Consider the following 17,364-nt stretch of genomic DNA (forward strand, 5'->3'; position numbering starts at 1 on the left):
AAGTTTTGCAAGACAAAACTTATAAAGGATTCTAAAAATGATGCCGATTCAAAAGTCATGTGGGCCACGCCACACGAAAAAGTAGGGATTGAATGGCCACCGTTGGAAACTTTGTGGGGGCTATTAAATTTTTGTATCAAATATGATATTTGTGCCAACAATTTATATGAGCGGCTTGGATAGGATATAAACATCATGGTTGGCTCGAGTAAGGTTTCAACGGTGGACATTTCCATTCCCACTTTTTCGTATGGTGTAGCCCACATAAGTTTTGGGTGTGCCTAATTTTTAGATTCCTGTCCTGTTATTCTCTTGCAAAACTGATGGACGGTGTGGATATGTGAGGGACATCTCTACAGAAACTTCCAGTTCCCCATCTGTTTCCAGGCTGGACCATAAAAGAGAATTTCTTGTGCCTTTCTGGAGTCTGGACCACTCAACCATGGCCCCCACAGGTATAATTGTACAAAATGAGACCCGAGTATATGTGGGTCGAGGATCAAGTAACAACTCTCCTTATTATATTAGCATCACATCACTACTCCTCTCCTCTCCAAAACAGAGAAAGAGAGAGAGAGAGAGAGATAGAGAGAATGGTGGGATCTGGATCTGTTGGAGGTGGGTCCATCTTGAGGCAGCTGAGTGGTAGAGATGGATGGAACTCATCATCAAAGAGATGGAGTAAGAGAGGCCCACCAGAGAGGAGCTTGCCGCAGATGGAAGGTCTAAACATGGGTGACAATGGGCTGGTGCTGAGGAAGAGAGTGATAGTGGTGGTTGATCAATCCACACGTGCAAAGCATGCCATGATGTGGGCTCTCACACATGTGGCAAACAAGGGGGATGTCCTCACTCTCCTTGAGATCATCCCTCCCCACAAAGCTCATAGGAAGCCTCATTTTTCTGACTCTTCTACCCCTCATCTTGCTAACTCACTTGGATCCCTTTGCAAGGCCTGTAAACCTGAGGTTTGTACTTCAATAACCCAAAAAAACCTACTTCCCAAAACACATCAACAAAGGCCTTAGAAGGGTAGAAAGGTAAAAAGGTACATTGATATGAAAGTGATCTTTTTTTGTTTTTCTTGATTTTTATTTTTTATGTTTTGGGTATCCAAACAGGTGGAAGTTGAGGCTTTGGTAATCCAAGGGCCCAGATTAGCCACAGTCATCAGCCAAGTGAAGAAACTTGAAGCTTCTGTTTTGGTGTTGGGTCAGAAGAAACCTTCTTCATTCAATTGGTAAGGCCTTCCCCTACTTTAGTCCATACAATCTTGCACGTGTGCCACATGTGAGATCCTGGGCCGTTGATCAGGTGGGGCGCACCGTAACATGTCCCAGTCCAAGAATCAGGGCAGTTGCTACTCCACCGCTGATAAGTGAGCCTGATCATTACTCATGTAGTCCCCACCTGATAAACGGCCTGGGGGCATCCACGTTCGCCATCCGTGTCGGCATTCGCACCAGTTGAGATCCAGGCCCACTGATCAAGTGGGCCCAGTTCGAGGAGTTACCTCTGGTCTAAAAAATCATCCCACCTCCACAATGTGGGTAGGTGTGGAAAACGCTTCCGTAGCTCGCCCTAGGTACCTGCTGGGCATGAAATCCATGGGAAACGGATTGGCTACTCCCCCTGCCACCAACCCCGTGGTTGGTGGTCGGTGCTATGTAGGCCCCACCATGATTTATGTGTTTCATCCATTTTTACATATCATTTTAGGGTTCGATCCCAAAAATTAGAGGGATATAAATCTCATGTGCACCACACCACAGGAAAACAATATTGATTGGATATCCACCATTAAAATCATCCTAAGGCCCACTGTACTTTTTATTTGATATCTAATCTTTTGATTAGGTCATACAGACCTAGATGATCGGAGAAAACAAAAATCAGCTTGATCCAAAACTTTTATGGCCCCAAGAGGTTTTTAATGGTCGACTCTCATTCAACACTTTTTTCCTGTAACGTGGTCTACTTGAGATTGGGATATAGCTCATTTTTGGGCTTATACCATAAAATGATCTGAAAAAATAGATGGACGGCATGGATGAAACACATACATCATGGTGGGGTCCACAGAGCGCCGACCACCAGCCAATCCGTTTCCAAATCCATGCCGTCCATCCGGTACACCACCCCTTGTTTGGTTTTGATCCTAGAAATCTAGCCAATACAGCGCTCAGGTGGAAAACTGTGAATTCACGTGGTATGTAGTCTTGGAATACTGTGATTTTTTAGATAATCTTTCGTCCGGATGAGGCACATGAAATGAATGGACTGGATGGCATGTAAACACCACGGTGGGACCTACACAAATTAATGGTGGCGTCCCATCCCAATGGTGTCGGTATCTGAGAATCAAACACCAGCGATCTAGCTAGTGTGTTGACGTCAGCAAGTTCTGTGGGTCCCATTATAAGGTATTTGTTATACAAAACCGTCCATCCATTTGGCGAGCTCGTATTAAGTCTTGATCTAAAAAATAAGACAGATATAAAGATCAAGAGGACCACACTTCAAAAGGCAGTGGGAGATTGAACGTCTACCATTGAAACAATTTTGTGGTCACTGAAGTTTTGGATCAATAAGATATATTTGTTTTTCCTGTTCATTCAGGTCTTTTTGACCTTATGAACAGACTGGATGGAAAATAAACTTTATGGTGGGGCCTACGAATGTTTTAATGGGGGGAAATCATTATCTGCTGCTATTGGTTGTGTGGTCCATTTGAAGTTTGTATATGATTCATTTTTTTGGCTCATGCTCTAAAATTATCTCGAAAAATGGATGAACGGTGTGGATATATTAAATACATAATTTTAAGCCCACCTAATTTTGATCTCCTTTGAACCGTTCGTTCGTACAACTCGCTCGAGGAGCGTCAGCGCTCGTCTTCACACGCCACGGACCGACACGATATATCGCTGATGTGTGGTACACCAGCCAATCCGCTTCCGAGCATCAGGTAGCGTACCTGATGGACGGCGTGCATCTCATAAAAGTTGAGAAAGTTCCATCCACGTGGCTCACGGTTTGGGAATATAACCTGGTTGTCCGGGATTCGGATCCAGTAGTGTCCCCTCCAGCACCGAGATCTCAGTACTGATCAATGCTGGAAAAGCTCTATGGACCCACCATGATGTATATACGTTTTATCCACCCCATCCATCCATTTTTTCCAGCTAATTTTAGGCATGAGTCCGAAAACGAGGCAGATTCAAATCTCAGGTGGACGACACCACGGGAAACGGTGGTGATTTAACGTACACCACTAAAAACTTCTTAAGGCCTACTATAAGTTTTTAACGGTGGATGATCAATCACCGCTGCTTCTTGTGTTGTGGTCCACCTGAGATTTGGATCGGGCTCATTTTTGGGTTCATGCCCTGACATGAGGGGTGGAAATGGTTGGACAGCATGGATGAAATACATACATTATACTGCGGCCACAGAGGACTGACTAATACGGATTAGGTGCGGCCCCGCCTTACCCAAGACGGTGCCGCGCTTACCATGGGGCCCACCTTGATGTATGTATTATATATCTACCCCGCATATCATTTTTGAAATATCATTTTAGAGCATAATTCCGAAAATCAAGCAGATCCAAATCTCAGGTGGACCATACTATGTTATAGGAAACAGTGGTGGTTGAACGCGGCACCATTGAAAAATTTCTAGGGCCCACCATAATGCTTCCTTATTGTTTATTTACCAGCCAACCTCTTAAGGTCACACGAAATTTTATGTAGGGAAAAACAAATATCAGCTTGATCCAAAACTTGTGGCCCACAAAAAGTTTTTCCTATGGTATGTTCTACCTGAGATTTGGATCTGTTTCATTTTTTGGCTCATGATCTAAAATAATCTGGAACAACGTATGGACGGTGTGGATATAGAATACGTATATTAATGGACGGTGTGGATATAGAATACGTGTATTAATGGACGATGTGGATATAGAATACGTGTATCAAGGTGGGGCCCACGGTTAAATGCCGCACCGCCTCCGCACCTAATCCGCTGCCGCTGGGGTCAGTACCGAAACTGAATCCGTTGTTTGGTTCACATCAGAAAGGAGAATGTGACCGTTGGAGTCATTCAACGCGCACACGTGGCCCATCTGATGAGTAGGCCGTTTTGAATTTTGGTTCTTGCCGTTTTTCACGGAGGCCCTCACCTTACGAACGGTCCAGATATATATCCACGACAAATCAACCGGTAGGCCCCTTTTGAAATGATGAGTCTGAAATGAGATTGTGTTTTGGGGACAGCTTGGGGAGGGGCAGGAATGAAGAATTTGTGGAGCAGTGCATAAACAATGCAGATTGTCTGACGTTAGGAGTGAGGAAGCAGAGCAGGGGAGTTGGTGGCTACCTCATCAGCACCCGTTGGCAAAAGAACTTCTGGCTTCTTGCTTAATTCTTTCTGTGGCCCACTTGGGCCTAAAACCCTTTGGTGGGGTCCCACATATTGACTGTTCTTAATTTGGTTTGCAATTTATGGGGCCCACATTGAGATTGGGGTCCTGATTTTACAGAATGTCTAAGTGGACCCATGTAGACATGAAACAAAATATCAGAAAGGTGGCCCAAATGTATGGCCCATTCTCCTTGTACAAAAGATAGATCAGATGTGTGCTTCTTTTTCTTTCTTCTCTATGTGACATTCGGAATGTAAAAGCATTTCCTCTCCTTGGTGCATTGCCTCTTGTTGCTTATCTCATCTCTATATTCTCCACATTGTGGCTTGCGTGTGACATCTGGGCTGCTTATACGTGGGCCTCCTGATAGGCAGGGTCGATCATGCCCATGTCTGCCACTTGTTGCATTTTCTCACACAGAAAAGTTGGAAAGAGTGAATCCGTAGATGGAGATAGATGCAGACCCTCGAACAAGATAGAAGAATCCTAACACTAAAAAACGCCACCCAAAAAGGGCCATTGGTGTGAGTTACATTATCCGAACCGTTGATATTTAGAGGCAAATGCAAGGAAAGAAGAATCCTAACACCTAACCCCCACCCAAGACATGTTTATATCATAGCACTGGGGCGGTCATAGCCGTTGATATTACGAGGTATGCAAGGAAAGCCTTCAAAAGGGAAGAATACCTAACACCTAGTGCCACCCAAAAGGTGCCAAGCCAAAGGCAGCATGCTAGAGCATTGGGGCTGGTTCAGTGATTCCGTTATCCAGACCGTTCATATTATGAGGCAGGCAAGGAAAGCCTTCAACAAATCACCTAGTGCCGCCCAAAAAGGTCCAAATACGCCATGCTAGACACGCTTGTTTCATAGCATTGGGGCTGTTCCAATGATTCTGTTATCGAAACCATTGATATCATGAGGCACGTACCCAAGAAAGCCTCCCAAATAGAAGAATCCTAGCACCTAACGCCACCCAAAATGGGACTTAGTAAAATGCCAGGCACATTTGTATCATGGTGTTAAGAACCAAACCAATACACCAAAAGCCCCGTGCTGTGCTGATGGAACCGGTCAAGCTAGGCTCTTTAAACCTTTGGGATCATAACATTCCACCAAGCAGCCCACTTTTTAAAAACACTCTCTGGCTTCGTTTCTAAGTAGCCTTTTCCAGGTATGGCAGCTGCACTTTGGTTATCCAGTAGCCATTTTCAATACCAATTGTTAAGAATCTGACCAAAGACTGATAGAACGTGTCAAGCTAGTCTCTTTAAACCCTGTTAAGATCGCAACACATAGCATTGTGCCAGTCCACTCATTCCATTGTCCAAACCATTGATATTGAGGCATATGCAAGGAAAGCCTCCAAAATAGATGAATCTTAACACCTTACGCCACCCAAAAAAGGGCCGAATTACATCATGCTAGACACGGTTGTATCATGGCATTGGGCCCGTTACAATTGGTGTTTGAAATGTGACCGCCGCCGCATATCAACCTTTACCATCACATCACACAGTGAGTACCCAACAACTTAATATGAATCCTACCATGGGTTATATAATAGAGATGGTCGTCATTTTTATAACCGTTAACCAACCATATCCAGCACACCAATTTTGGAATCTAGGCTTCTGGGTTGCCTTGAAAGAGTTTGTGGGCAGCAATTGCCAAAAACCAGAACAAAAATAAAGGACTATTTCTAACCGCAAGCACCCTTTTCATAGAGCAATAGGCATACATGTAAAAAAACTCCACAATACAGCCCTCTCATTGCAGCTGCATCCTTGTTCTTGAAAAGACTGATTAAACCTGCAACTGATCAAAGATAAAAGGGAACTGAAGAGGAAGCAATCCACATCTCAAATACCCTCTATAAATTATATCAGCTTGGCAGATCAATAGCCAGAGAGATAAATTTGAAAAAAAAAATAAAAAAAATTACAATAGCCTAAAGCTTTTATAGCAATCTGAACAACATCAGCATCATGCCTTTTAAACCTTATCATCTAGCTTATCATTTACAAGAGGGAGCAACTCCATCCGATTCCGAGGCGTCCGCGGGGTTCTGGGTGTTCTAGGCGTTCCTGGTTGCTGAGATAGCTTATGCCTCACATACCCATAGAATGTACATCCGGATAGTGTAACAGCACATCCAAATGCATTCAAACTAGGAATTGGGTTTCGGAAAATCAGCCATGAGACCATGACTGCAACTGCTACCTGCAAAAACATCATCCGAAAAATGAGGAAACATGCACAAGGACAAGCTATGGAGTTGTGAAGTGGGAGGGGGGCTTATTCTTCTCTAACCTTGAGATTACCCGCCACATTGAAAGTGACTGCTGTTGTGGAATGAATTACGTAGAAGATGGAGAAGTTGAGGCAGAAAGCCAACACTCCGGAGCTCAAAATTATGATCAGTGCCGAGCAAACAGATTGATGCGTTTGAAACCAATTTAAAACTCCAGCGCCTTCAAGTAATAGGGCGGGCACAGCCAAGATCATAGTTGCAAAAGGTGCCATGTAGTATACGGTGTTTATGCTACATTACAGAGAATGTAATGGGGTAAATGGAAGGAATAACTAGAATAAATGTTAAAAGCTTTGAATCTAGACAACACAATCCCAATTATGACAGTTCAGCTTCAGCATTTGCATCCATCAGCACTATAAAAAAAAATAATTAGGTCAAGTTTTCATTAGATAAGTTTTGATAGCTGTTTTCCTTCTTTCCTTTGGAAGCAGTATGGAATTGAATTGCAATTAGTTCAAAGAACTGATAATGACCAAATTGAGATTATCTTAGTGTATTCATTTGAGGGAATGTGACCGCCACTTGATGGCTGCTTCCTATTATAAATAATACTAGGAGATGTAACTACAATTTGATCATTGGACTACTTGCTTGCACTTCATTTCAGTTGAATTGCAATAGTACAAGCGAGTAGAAATGACCCAATTGAGATTAGTTTAGTGATCATTTGAGGGATAGTCTCAAAAGTATAATTTGTTACATTGAAGTTAGAAGACTTAAAAGGCAGTGTAAGGCTACTTCCTCCTATAAATACTAGGAGATGTAATTGTGATTTGGTCAGTCAATTCAAAGCAACAGATGTTTTCAGTTGTGTTGGATACAACCTAAACAACTTCATGATCCTTTTTAGGCTGTTTTATGTAACCATGTATGATTCTTTTTTTTCACTAACATATATGATATTAATATCATGTTATGGCCCTGGTTAGTAATAGGCTGTTTTATATGCTGTATTTTTTTATTCAAAAATATGAATTAAGATAAATTGCTTTATAAAACTGTGCATCTTTCAAAATACCAGAAAAGAAGCATTTTTTTCAGTAATTCCAATTAAAATGTTTAAAACGGGAGAAAAATGGCGAAAGGCTCTCCTCATCCCCTCTGGATTCCAAGGTTGACTGTGAACAAAGAAGAAGAGATTCGGTCGGTCCCTTTGAAGCAGAAGAGAATCAACCAGTTCCTGTAGTCAATAAGAACAGTTTCTGTCTCTCTGTGATCCATTTTGCTTTGCACAACTCAAGATCCAACGCGTCACCACCCTGTCAGGGCCACACAATGAGATGGTCTGATGAATTGAACAGTCCATATTCTGGCTTCTACCGAAATAAGCTATTTTATTATAATCTGATGGGGGCATCTCGCGCACATACGTCGAGCCCCCTACGCACGTCCACCAAAAGGAGGGCCCCACCGTCGATCTGGATCGATAACGACGTCCAGGGAGGGCCTCCTAGCTAGAAGACGAAGTTTTGATTCAAAAGAGTGGACCCGTTAGTTAAAAAAAGCCCATCATGGGATCTCATGATCGTGGCCCACTAGTCGAATTGATTTCATATTTTAAGTTTTGCTTATTGTTATTATTTAGAACATGATGAACGCTTTAAATTTCTTTATTTGGTTTTTATTTTATTTTACTTCATCGCCAAATAATAGTTTGCGCACATGCCGTGAGTTTTGGGGTATAGGGTTTTCCTATAAATAAGCACCCCTTGTAGCTCTTTTGATTCATTGAAGATTACTAAAAATCATACGTTGTCCTACTCTCTGAGTTGTGACGCCTAATTGGGTGCGAAACCCTCCCTTCATCGAAGGGTTAACTATCGTGGTGCGAAGCCACATCTATCCCGATTCGCCCTCATCCATTGCCATCTCTACTACCCATCTTCTACCATCCATTCTTCTCATCTCACCCCATCATCTACACTTCGAATCAATCATCTATTGCAGCAATTCTCCTCCCCACAGCAGAATTTCAGAATCTGGCCCTACAGGAGTGCTGAAACTTAGGCGGAGCACCACGCACAAACTGTATATCGGATTGAGCTGAGATTTGGAGGTTTTGGAGTCCATCCCTGGCCGACCAGGGCCAACGTGGCCCTTTTCTGAATAGTGGGCTCCACACACGTGCGGCCGGGATCACACGCACGTGCGTCTGGGCCATTGTTGTTGTCCACGCGTGCGGTACTTCATTGGTTCGTCTCTCTTCTCTTTCACTCCGCTTTCACCCAAAATCTGTAAACTTAACCCTAAATTACTCAAATCTTCAATTTTATGCCCTTTTTCTTACCCTAGGGTTCCCCGAATTGGAATTTCTGAATTCCTTGGATTAGAGACTGATTGCTATGCATGTATGGATGATTATTTCTTATCTTTGAGTATCGTTTAGTTTATAATTTTTATTGATCCAGCCCTATCATGTGTAGGCCTGGACTGGCATAGATTCCCCTTAATTGAATGGTTTGGACTTTCATGTGGGATATGGAATTTGTGTAATTGTTTCTAAACTAACGTGATCTTAAGCCTAAAATCTCGCACGTCATTTTTGAATTTCATGTCCTGCATCAAATTTGGTATAAGAGCTTAGGGTTCTTATAGGGGAATACATCACATATTTAGGGTTTAGTTTGTTTAAGTCCTTCATGCATCTAGTCCATCACATATAGCTTTTAGGAGTCCATAGTCCCTTATTTTATTAACTATATTGCTAAAGTAACATTGCATAGTTCCCTCATATAGAATCTCATAGGATCATTTAATCCCATATAGTCGTCGTAGAAAGTCCTTAGGTGGAGTTAGCAAGTTATACACCCACACATATGGGTCATGGTTTTGGCTAGCACCCTACACTAAACATGGAACAACTACTAGAGTCACTAAACAAGCTGTCCCAGTAGATCGAGTCTTGGGGTAAGTGCTTGGAACGAAGCATAGATCAACGCCTTGACCAAATAGAGGCCTCCCTCAGGATAAACTCTGTCATTAGAGAAGATGGCCAATCTCAGGCAGGTGGCCAGGAGGATAGACCAATGAATGGATGTGGCCAAGGAATCAGTCATAGGCGTGCACCCGCACTCCCACCCCATGAGGGACATCAAGACTATTATTTTGAAGGGCACAACATGTGCGACCTCGTGGCTAGAGAGAGTGCACCAGAGGCTAGTGTAGAGTTACCCACTGAGGCCATTCCGGTAGTAGATGAATTTTGTGATGTGGTTCCTGATGATCTACCGGATGAGTCTCCCCCTAGGAGGGATATAGAGCACACCAAAATATGAGACACCGTAATACCTATAGCCGAGTTTGCGTTTAATAGTTCTGTCGATAGGTGCACAGGTATCAGTCTTTATGAAGTCGTTACGCATTATAAACCTGGGAGACCTATTGATCTTGTCCCTATGTCACTGTCCCATAGGCCGTCAGAGCTTGCAGAGTCTTTTGCACATCAAATTCATTCACGGCATCAAGAAATCAAGCAGAAGATCATGACTAGTAATGAACATTACTCACTTTCTGCAGACCAACATAAATGTTTCAAGGAATTCAATGTAAGGGACTCTGTCATGATCCGCATCAGGTCAGAACGGTACCCTAAGGGAGTCGTTCGAAAATCAGGCAGAAGATCATGACTAGTAATAAACATTACTCACTTTCTGCAGACCAACATAAATGTTTCAAGGAATTTATGTAAGGGACTGTCATAATCCGCATCAGGTCAGAGTGGTACCCTCAGGGAGTCGTTTGAAAATTTCAAGTATATAGCGCTGGACCATTCAAAATTATAAAACAAAATGGTCTCAATATGTATGTGGCAAATCTTTCATCCTTCATTGGAATTAGTACTACATTCGATGTGGAAGATCTAGTTGCATTTCAAGGGGCCATTGACGTATTGTCCAGCCTATTGCCTAACCATCCTAATTTCCCAAACATTTCTCTTGATCCATGGCTCCCTCCCGACCCATTTTTCCAGCCTCTACATCTCATTCCTACCCATCCCGATCCATTTTCACAGCCTCTACCTCTCATACCTACCCGTCCCGACCCATTTTCCCAGCCTCTACCTCTCATACCTACTCTTCCCGACCTTTCTTCCCAGCCTCTACTTACCATACCTAACCTTCACACACTCAGAGAAGAAGTAGATATCCTAGACCATCAGATAGTTCAACGTCGGATGGCGGGTTTCAGAAGTACCTAGTTAAATGGAAGTCACGCCCAGCTTCAGATAGCACGTGGCTCACTACGGAGGAGCTTCAGAAACTTGATCCTGACATCCTGGAGCGGTTCAGGAGTTTTCACCAGTGGCGAAATCTTCGCAACCGAGGAGAATTGATGAGGACATCCCACGCACACACGCTGAGCCCCCTACGCACGTACTCCAAAAGGAGGGCCCCACCGTCGATCTGGAATGATAACGATGTCCAGAGAGAGCCTCGTAACTAGAAGACGAAGCTTTAATTCAAAAGAGTGGGCCCGTTAGTCAAGAAAAGCCCATCATGGGATCTCATGATCGTGACCCACTAGTCGAATTGATTTCATATTTTAAGTTTTGCTTATTGTTATTATTTAGAACATCATGAACGCTTTAGATTTCTTTATTTGGTTTTTATTTTAGTTTGCTTCATCGCCAAGTAATAGGTTGCGCTCATGGCGCGAGTTTTGGGGTATAGGGTTTTCCTATAAATAGGCACCCCTTGTAGCTCTTTTGATTCATTGAAGATTAATAAAAATCCTGCGTTTTCCTACTCTCTAAGTTGTGAAGCCTAATTGGGTGCGTAACCTTCCCTTCATCTAAGAGTTAACTACCGTGGTGCGAAGCCACATTTATCCCGATTCGCCCCCATTCATCGCCATCTCTACTACCCATCTTCTACCATCCCTTCTTCTCATCTCAACCCCTCATCTACACTTCGAATCAATCATCTATTACAGCAATTCTCCTCCCCACAGCAAAATTTCAGAATCTGGCCCTACAGGAGAGTTGAAGCTTCGGCGGAGCACCACGCACAAACCGTACATCGAATTGAACTGAGATTTGGAGGTTTTGGAGTCCATCCCTGGCCGACCAGGGCCAACGTGGCCCTTTTCTGAATAGTGGGCTCTACACACGTGCGGCCGGGATCACACGCACGTGCGTCTGGGCCATTGTTGTTGTGCACGCATGCGGTACTTCATTGGTTAGTCTCTCTCCTCTCTTTCACTCCGCTTTCACCCAAAATCCCTAATCCAAACCCTAAATTACTCAAATCTTCAATTTTATGCCCCTTTTCTTACCCTAGGGTTCCCCGAATTGGAATTTCTGAATCCCTTGGATTAGGGACTGATTACTATGCATGTGTGGATGATTATTTCTTATTTTTGAGTATCGTTTGGTTTATAATTTTTATTGATCCAGCCGTATCATGTGTAGGCCTGGACCTGCATAGATTCCCCTTAATTGAATGGTTTGGACTTTCATGTGGGATATGGAATTTATGTAATTGTTTCTAAACTAACGTGATGTTAAGCCTGAAATCTCGCACATCATATTTGAATTTCATGTACTGCATCATAATCGCTCTTCAATAATGATCCTAAACTTTGATCCCTGTGAATTGAAAGCAAACCACTAAAAATTATTTTTTGTTAATTCTATGTTCATCTGCAGATTGTGATGGTACACTTGTATTTTTGGCACACCTATATTTTTTTTACAGAATTTTGACTGTTTTCTTGAGAATCTTACCTGGATTAAACATGTACTTCTTCCATACCAATTTTTGTCATACTGTGTTTTGCTAACTATGGTTATCACTACCAAAATATATATTATTTATAAAAGCTTTCCTTCTCTAAGGTTTATCTCATTTTCATTTTTTTCCAATTTCAAAGCATTCACTTTTTTCAATTGGAGCTTGCAATTCTAGCGACGACCATAACCCCAGCTCCAACAGTCACATGAGGAATGTTGAATACGTCTTGGATCTTGCAGCCATTCGCATATGGGGTCACTACTCATTATGATTTAATCTCACAAAATTTGTCTCATCACTCAAGCTGAATAAAAAATTTCAGTTATGAATGATGATTTACAGGCAATTAAATATTATTCAATATTCATATACATTTTTATAATCATAAACTAATTTAATTTGGAAAACATGACTTGCTCAAGTCACCATGCTATCCCACCTAAGTCAAATTCTATACCCAAAACAAGTCCGATCCCTAGTTTGCCAAGGACCTTTTTTTTTTTCCTTTTCTTTTTTACCCACAACAAAGACTTCTACTAAGAGCCCTAAATGGGGAGGAGTCAAATCCGAACCCTAGTTTACCAAACTTCCGTAGGATAAACAGGCTCTAGGATTTTCTTTTTCCCTACCTGCAACAAGAAATCTACTAAGAGCCCCAACCAGGGAAAAGAGAGAATATCCATCAAGGAAATGGGTAAGAGTTCTAGAAGATCTATGTATCCTTTAGCCAATCAATTGGAAATAAGGAATCTGAAAATATACAATCTCCATGGAGGGGGGAAATCATTCTCCAATCATTCAAAACAAAGGCCACAATTTCCACGGAGGTGGACATTTTCTAGAAGCCCAAGGCCCCCTCAAAGGCCTAGCTAACCAACTCACGAAAAGCTCCACCTTGACTTTGATATACAAAAGCTCTGCCCGATTTGAAAATACACACCCCCAATGAGCCCGATAAAGTGAATTTAGTGGAACCATACTCATCCTTTAGAACCCCACCAACCAATCCAGGAAGAACCGGGGTTACCAGTCGAGCTTCCAACTCACAAAAAGCTCCATCTACGATGGCTGAAAGCTCCACCTTGTTTGAGAATCACACCCCTAATGGATCCAACAAAGAGAGTTTAATGGAGCCATACTAATCCTTCAGAACTCCCCCAATCCTAGAAGATCAAAGGTTACCAACCAAGCTTCCATCAATGTTAGGCTTCCGTAGTCCAAGGGGAAGGATTCCACAAACACATTACCAAAGAAGGTTGTTCAAGCACTCCCCTAGCAAACCCGGTAAAACCAAATAAATATTAAAAAAGAAAAGGAAGAAGAAGAAGAAGACCAAATACTCCAAGCCATACGGCATCTAATAAAGCTAATGCACTAATTCCTTGTCCATCCAGTACTTGACACAAATATTGGCTAGGGATTCATTTTCTAAAGGTTGTTGATCATCATCAAAATCTTGTTCATACTGGCTGCCCAGCAAAATGCCTCTACTTGAGAGGTTAAAGATCCCCACGCTTCCATCCATGAGGGCTTAATCTCCCCCAACATACACATTGCTTCAAGGAAAAGCTTGCAAAACAAGCCCATACCCTCTCATCTTCCTCGTAGGGATAGACGGCACCCCTATTAAGCAGGTCAAGAAGATTGACTACCAACTCAATTTACAAGTCTCACAACTTTGCAATTGTAAGGACCATACTTTTATCATTCACCATTTCATAGGCATCATTGATAAGAATATTTCAATTGCCAACAGAGTATAACCATGTGAATCTTTGGCATGCGTAGAGTCCTCAAGCCGGAGGTCTTCCAAAAAAAGCAGATTTCCCCATCTCTCACTTCATATCTCATGCCTTCAGAGAATATTTTGTTCACACCTCTAGAATTGTCACCAAACTTTGAAACAACTTTCCCAATGAATGTTATATTCCTCATTATTCCTAAATCTTCATGCAATCAGGTACATGCTGTATTTGGAAGCCACAACTCTTCTCCAAAGAGCCTCTTGCTTTTGCCAAATCTCCATGTAATCAGCTACACGCTAATCTGGGTATGGTCCAACATCTCTTGGACCTAATGTCTCAAGTGGAATTCACATATGAAAAGGAAGAATGAGAGCGAGAGTAGGGATGGAAAAGGGAGAGAAAACGGAGAATTAGGAAATCTGGAAAACATGCTAGGGTTCCACATTCCAGGACCTCTCATATAAAAAGGGAAAAATACAGATGGGCTTCAAGCCCATGTCCAGAATACAAAAATGACACATGCACATAGAAAGGCCCAAGACCCAATCACTATATACATAAACCTTAACTTTCTACACTCCCCCGCAAGTTGGAACATATATATTTTGTATACCAGCTTGTTATTTTGTATTCCCACAAGTCCACAACCCAAGGTAACGCCTTGGTGAAGATGTTTGACAATTGGACTTCGACTGAACATGCCTTGTGACAATTTCTTTGGATATGACCTTTTCTCTAATGAAGTGTTAGTCCACCTCTATATGCTTAGTTCTTTAATGAAAGACCGGATTATTAGCAATATGGGCCCTTGCCTAATTGTCATAATAAAGGACCATACATGACTTTTCGAACAGTCCAAATTATTGAAGGGATTTTACCCAAATCATTTGCATTGCCCATAGCCGTTCTGGCCACCACATTTTGCTTATTACTTTTCCAAGTAACCAAATTTCCCCCAACAAGGGTACAATACCAAAAAGTTGATCTCCTATCTGTCATAGATCTAGCCCAATCAGCATTTGCATATCCTTCGATATGAAGGTGGCCATTGGACTTGTATATCAATCCTGGTCCCAGTGCTCTTTTTAAATATTGCAGGATACAAATTACAGCTTCCCAATGTTGAGTTTGTGGTTGATGCATAAACCTGCTCACAACCCCAATAGCAAAAGATAAATCAAGATGAGTCACAGTGAGATAGATGAGCATTCCTACTAGTCTACAGAATCTTTCAGGGTCTTCAAATAATTTTTCATGGTCATCGAACAATTTACAATTTGGTTCCATTGGGGTGTTGCTTGGCTTGCAGCCCATCATTCCAGTCTCTTCTAGAAGGTCGAGAGCATATTTCCTTTGGTTGAGTATGATGCCAGATGCAAAATGTGCCACCTCGATGCCAAGAAAATATCTCAAGCTGCCCAGATCCTTCGTCCTAAATTGTTATTGAATGTATCTCTTAACTTCAACAATACTAGATGAATCACTACCAGTGACTATAATGTTGTCGGCATACACTATTAGAATCAACGTTTTAAATAGCGTATAGCGTATAGCGTGGCATTTGGTCCTTTACAGCGTGTAGCGTCAGCTACACAATCCTTAACATTTTTAATTAAAATAATAGAAAATATGATAAATTTTACAAAATGCATAATTTCTATGAGTTCTTGACTACAAATCTGGATCTTCAACCACTTATTTCCATGCAAAATCTCTCTTTTTGCCTTTAGACGTCTCCAAGTGTGACCTCTTTTTTTCTTTTTTCCATTTATTGAAACATCACAAATTCATGATATAGACCACAATTTGGATAGTCCATATTGATCTAAGTGCTCTCTATCCACAATATGGACCACAATTTAGATGGCCTGGATTAGTTTAATGCAGTGCCACGTGTCATAGGTACAAGTCATCACCATTTTAAAATAGGTGTTAAACTAACATAGGGAAAAACACTTAAAAAATGAGATTTCAGGTAGCTTATGCTATCTATGCTACACACTACGTTATACTACATGTAGCGTACGCTACATGCACTGTAGCTTATGCTACAAGGGAGTTACGTTGCATAATGTTTTTGCTACGCTACGTTACAGCGCTACTGAAAACACTGATTAGAATCACAGTTCCCTCCGTGCTTTGCTTGACAAAAACTAAGTGGTCCACACAGCATTGACAGAATCCAACGTTGGGAAGAGATTGGCTGCATTTTTCGAACCACGCACGCAGTGACTATTTCAAGCCATAGACGACCTTCTAAAATTAACATAAACTCCCTCTCTGCCCCCAAGCAACGAACCCAAGAGGTTGCTCCATGTAGACTTCTTCAATTAAATCATCGTTAAGGAAGGCGTTCTTGACATCCAACTGATAAAGTAGCCAAGACCTGTTAGATGCAACAAAAATTAACACTCAAACAGAATTTAGTTTGGCCACTCATGAGAAAGTTTCATCATAGTTAATACATCGCGACTGGGTATAACCCTTGCCAACAAGGCGAGTTTTTAGGTGTTCAACAAATCCATCCAGTTTGTATTTGATAGTAAATACCCACCGAAAACCAACTGCTCGCTTGCCAAGAGGCAGAGGAACGAGCGTCCAAATGTCTGTACGATGCATAGAGTCAATTCCATCCCCCATAGCATGTCGCCGACCAGGGTCAACCAAAGCATCATGGTACGACGCTGGTACCACATTAGTTGACAAAGACATAGCGAAAGATTTAAAATTGGGATTTAAGTGATGATACGAAATGAAATTGGAGATGAGATGTTGGGTGCGACATCTAGTACCTTTTCAAATGGCAATGGATAGGTCAATGTCGGTGGTAACCGGTCATGCAGGGACACCAGCTGTGGTAGACAGTGGTGAGCGTGGGTCAGGTGGCCCTGTACCATCAGCACGATGTGCCGTCAACACGTCCGGAGAATGGATCAGTGGATGAGGATGCACTGAGAGATGATGTGTCAGTGACATTTCAGGAGCATCCTTTGGTGAGTAGAAAGATGTTCAAAGAAACTCACGTTGGAACGGACATATACATGACTTGTACGGGGTTCAAGACATACATATCCCTTCTAAGTTCGTGAGTACCCACGAAAGATGCATCTAAGTGCCCTGGGTTCCATTTTATCTAATTGGA

The 17,364-nt window shown here is 42.1% G+C and overlaps 2 protein-coding genes across 2 annotated transcripts in view; one reads left to right on the plus strand and one right to left on the minus strand.

Annotated features, from left to right (window-relative positions):
- Nucleotides 1-551: 551 nt before the first annotated feature.
- On the plus strand, nucleotides 552-4,697 carry LOC131235207 (uncharacterized). The gene is made up of 3 exons (XM_058232351.1): nucleotides 552-968; nucleotides 1,122-1,240; nucleotides 4,278-4,697. Exons 1-3 carry the CDS (start codon nucleotides 594-596, stop codon nucleotides 4,423-4,425), a joined length of 642 nt encoding a protein of 213 aa, XP_058088334.1. The 5' UTR covers nucleotides 552-593; the 3' UTR covers nucleotides 4,426-4,697.
- A 1,591-nt stretch (nucleotides 4,698-6,288) lies between these two features.
- LOC131235661 (UDP-galactose transporter 1) overlaps nucleotides 6,289-17,364 on the minus strand; it is a 34,249-nt gene continuing 23,173 nt past the window's right edge. Inside the window, exons 4-5 of the mRNA XM_058232932.1 lie at nucleotides 6,742-6,973; nucleotides 6,289-6,651 (exon numbers count right to left, since the gene is read on the minus strand). Coding sequence (XP_058088915.1) covers nucleotides 6,424-6,651; nucleotides 6,742-6,973 — 460 coding nt within the window. The 3' untranslated portion in view covers nucleotides 6,289-6,423. The remainder of the gene's footprint in view (nucleotides 6,652-6,741; nucleotides 6,974-17,364) is intronic.

The sequence above is a fragment of the Magnolia sinica genome, chromosome 19, assembly GCF_029962835.1.
Source record: "Magnolia sinica isolate HGM2019 chromosome 19, MsV1, whole genome shotgun sequence".
Lineage (NCBI taxonomy): Eukaryota > Viridiplantae > Streptophyta > Magnoliopsida > Magnoliales > Magnoliaceae > Magnolia > Magnolia sinica.